Genomic DNA, 3,098 nt, shown 5'->3' with positions numbered 1-3,098 from the left:
CGTCTGCAACAACGACTGCATGCACACGGCTGGCCCGGCCTGGAACTGGTACTCGAGCGAGGAAAAGCTCTGGGACTACGACAGCAACCAGAGCAAGGACGGCAACTGGATGACGACGGGTCATTTCTCCAACTCGATGGACCCGGGTGTCAACCAAGTAGCGTGCGGCTACTCGACGTACTACAACCCAAGCGTTGGCAAGGACGACTCGCTGGTGTGGTGCAACTACCTCGGTGGCACCAACGGCAAGATCCCGCGTCCGTCGGTGGACCAGGCGACGCTCGTCAAGCAAATTCTGGTCTAAAGCGACGACGTCTGACTGTGTTGTATACGTGAAGTCGCATTGATGGATAACAAGTAAGAAATGTGTGTTTGAATGCCGTGAAGTTGAGGCAAGAGCAAGGTAGGATACGAAAAGTGAACGCTTCGTCGTCACAAAGCTGTACGTACTGATGTACGCCTGGTTCCAACTCATAACGCGACCACGTGGGATGGCGTTGCCACCCGCAGGCATGCATTGGGTGCGAGCTTCGCTGGCTTCTCTCGCATCGCTTCCAGCCAGCATGTGCGGACACTGATCGATGCGCCGGCCGCCGCCCTCGACCGCCTCACTGCCGCAGATCACTTCCAGAGTCTGTGTCTCTCGGCTTACATTCTGCAATGTGAGATTGCGGACGTGGGTCTCTGGCTCGCGGCGCGCGTGGTCCCTTTGTCCTGGTGCGATGCTGCGATAGCGTTTCTGAAGCCGCTCGACGACGATGTGCGCGCCAGCCTCGATGCGACGTGGTGCCTCCTGAGCTCGCTCCAGCCCCCGTTTCACCGCGCTCGGTTGGCGACTTTCGAGCGGCAGTTGACGCAGCTCGAAACAGTCCTGCAGCGTGCTTCGAACGCCCTTCAAGACGTCAGAGACCAAGCGATTGGCGTTGAGCGAGAGCTGGCGCTGCGTCGCCTTCAACTGTGGGCCCGAGACGTCCTCTCCAAGGTATTAGAACATATAAAAGACAGCGGTGCGACGCGGTTGCGTAGCGCCACTTTTACTCGGTCAAGGTTCAGCTGCGCCAGCGCCACCACCGCGGGCTCATTCCTGGCCTCTTTGATGGTTTACACGAAGAGTCCGTCTTGACTGTGGACGCTGTTCATGCAACCGTGACAGTCGAGTACCCGCGGGCGCTGGACCGCCCGGGTAGCCCCCGGCACAAGATTGTCTAATGTAACGAGATATTACCATTCTTCTGTGTTATCATGTCGCTTTAGCTTGCTGCGCGATGGCGGCTTCGAGGTCGAGCAAGTGCGGGTCCTCAACGTGGATGTCGCGCATGCTACGACGTGTTGATACAGGGTCCACTGCCATCGTACGTACCATTGGCAGAGCTTTTCAAAATACTCCAAGTTTGGGCCGCTGGGCCCGACGCGCGTACGGATCTAATGGACCGAGGTTGAGGTACCATGCCACCCCACGTCGATGATCTTCTACCTCGTGGGCCATGATATCCAGCGGCGCCGGCCCGAGAAAGTCCGAGTTGTCGGGCGTCGCAATAAAGACTAGCGCCGAGCGTACCACGCCGTCCGTGCAGTGCACGTCGACTTCGGCGCGATCGTAGCCTGCCTATACGGAGAATGATGTCAGGACGATAGCTGCGTCATTCTACAACAACGTGCGGAAGTGAATGAGACTACCTTTTCCCGGTGGTCGAGCTGGGCGAGGATCTCGGGCACTTCGTCCGCGGGCACCTTGTAGATGCGCCCCCACGTCGGCGCGCAACGCGATGCGTGGCGGTCCAGCGATGCGAACGGCGCCATGTCGGCGTCCTTGATGAGCGTCACGACGCGGCCAAGCGCGCCGGGCACGCCCCGATGGTCGGGACTGCCCTGCCAGAAGCGCCGGTGCCAGCCATCGACATAGCCAAACATGGTGTCTTCGACCGGAAAGTCCGTCTTCCAGACTAGACGCCACGGGATGAGCACTCGAAAAGAGTCGATTATGCACATATATACCAATGGAGCCATCTAAGGTCGGTGGGCATGAGTCACCACGTAAGAAGAAGCGTCGTAGCACGAGAAGGGCGAGTACGTACAGCCAAAGATCCTACAATCGTGGGCCATGAGTCGTGCAAGGCGATCGCGTCGGCGCCTTTACCACATGAGGAGCGTACGATTGCGATCGACCGGCAAGAAAGGAAACTGCAGCACTGGATCCGGATGCGCCTGGCACCAGCTGGTGGCCCATGCCCCAATCGCCTTCAGTCGCCGCTTCGAGTCATGGCACCGACAGCTTTTCGCAGACGCTCCGAAGACGAGCGTTGCCCGTGCCCGCTCTCTCGCCGACGTGTTGACGCCGTGCTTTTCAGCTACGGAATGAATGGATGGCTCTTTTGCTCACCGTGTCATTGCACGAATTCTGGGTTATCAGTCTACGGAACAGATGACACTTCTCCAAATGCTGTACGGTGGAAGGCGTCGTCTATTCTGCGGTCGATATTACTACTGTCTAGCTTACTTGCCCGCCCGCTTGCGCGCGTTCGGGTCGAGGAACCGCTTGCGGATGCGGATCTGCGTCGGGCTCACGTCAATCATCTCGTCTTCGCCAATGTACGTCACGACGTCTTCGAGCGACATTTGGCGCGCCGGCGAGAGGCGGACGTTCTCATCCTATGCCGATAATGCCAGGATGAAAATCGCACCGGTGAGGAGGATCGAGGCGCGTACCGAACCCGCAGCACGCATGTTGGTGAGCTTCTTCTCCTTGGTCGCGTTGACTTCGAGGTCGTTGGGGCGCGAGTGCTCGCCGACCACCATGCCCGTGTACACGTCCTCGCCGGGCTTGACGAACAGCTCGCCGCGCTCTTCGAGCATGTTGAGGGCGTACGTCTAGAAGCGCCACCATGAGGACGTAGGTCGTCGAAGGGCAGAAGTGCTACCGTCGTCTTGCCGTTGCACGACGAGATGAGCTTGCCCTTGGACGGCACCGAGGCCGAGCCCTGGTACTTTTCGTAGCCGTGGAAGATCGAGTTGAGGATGCCACTGCCGCGCGTGTCCGTCTTGATCTATTAGCATCGTGTCCCTCTTTAGTCGACACCAGTAACAAGTGCGTATTCTCT

At 58.7% G+C, this 3,098-nt stretch overlaps 3 protein-coding genes across 3 annotated transcripts in view; 1 reads left to right on the top strand and 2 right to left on the bottom strand.

The window, feature by feature from the left end:
• Positions 1-19: 19 nt before the first annotated feature.
• Positions 20-1,209, top strand: SPRG_12918 (hypothetical protein; the record flags this gene model as incomplete). Its single annotated transcript, XM_012352747.1, has 3 exons — positions 20-298; positions 563-982; positions 1,027-1,209. The coding sequence occupies 3 exons, from the start codon at positions 20-22 to the stop codon at positions 1,207-1,209; spliced, it is 882 nt and encodes a 293-aa protein (XP_012208137.1).
• Positions 1,210-1,230: 21 nt separating this feature from the next.
• SPRG_12917 (hypothetical protein) lies at positions 1,231-2,179 on the bottom strand. The gene is made up of 7 exons (XM_012352746.1): positions 2,138-2,179; positions 2,076-2,086; positions 1,996-2,007; positions 1,678-1,943; positions 1,475-1,606; positions 1,361-1,422; positions 1,231-1,319 (listed from the first exon to the last, which is right to left on the bottom strand). The coding sequence occupies exons 1-7, from the start codon at positions 2,140-2,142 to the stop codon at positions 1,241-1,243; spliced, it is 567 nt and encodes a 188-aa protein (XP_012208136.1). The 5' UTR covers positions 2,143-2,179; the 3' UTR covers positions 1,231-1,240.
• A 314-nt stretch (positions 2,180-2,493) lies between these two features.
• Positions 2,494-3,098, bottom strand: part of SPRG_21218 (hypothetical protein) — a gene marked incomplete at both ends in the record, with an annotated part of 2,200 nt that continues 1,595 nt past the window's right edge. The window contains 3 exons of the mRNA XM_012352779.1: positions 2,494-2,649; positions 2,707-2,868; positions 2,919-3,044. Of these exons, the coding sequence (XP_012208169.1) occupies positions 2,494-2,649; positions 2,707-2,868; positions 2,919-3,044 (444 nt within the window). The remainder of the gene's footprint in view (positions 2,650-2,706; positions 2,869-2,918; positions 3,045-3,098) is intronic.

Source organism: Saprolegnia parasitica, assembly GCF_000151545.1.
Source record: "Saprolegnia parasitica CBS 223.65 unplaced genomic scaffold supercont2.106, whole genome shotgun sequence".
Lineage (NCBI taxonomy): Eukaryota > Oomycota > Saprolegniomycetes > Saprolegniales > Saprolegniaceae > Saprolegnia > Saprolegnia parasitica.
The sequence above is the reverse complement of the archived record's forward strand: the minus strand, read 5'-3'. Positions and strand labels throughout refer to the sequence as shown.

Coding starts and splice junctions, on each gene's coding strand:
- SPRG_12917 (XM_012352746.1), bottom strand. Junction 1,607..1,677: donor AGCTCGACCACCGGGAAAAG/GTAGTCTCATTC, acceptor TTCTCCGTATAG/GCAGGCTACGATCGCGCCGA. Junction 1,423..1,474: donor TGGATATCATGGCCCACGAG/GTAGAAGATCAT, acceptor TCGGTCCATTAG/ATCCGTACGCGCGTCGGGCC.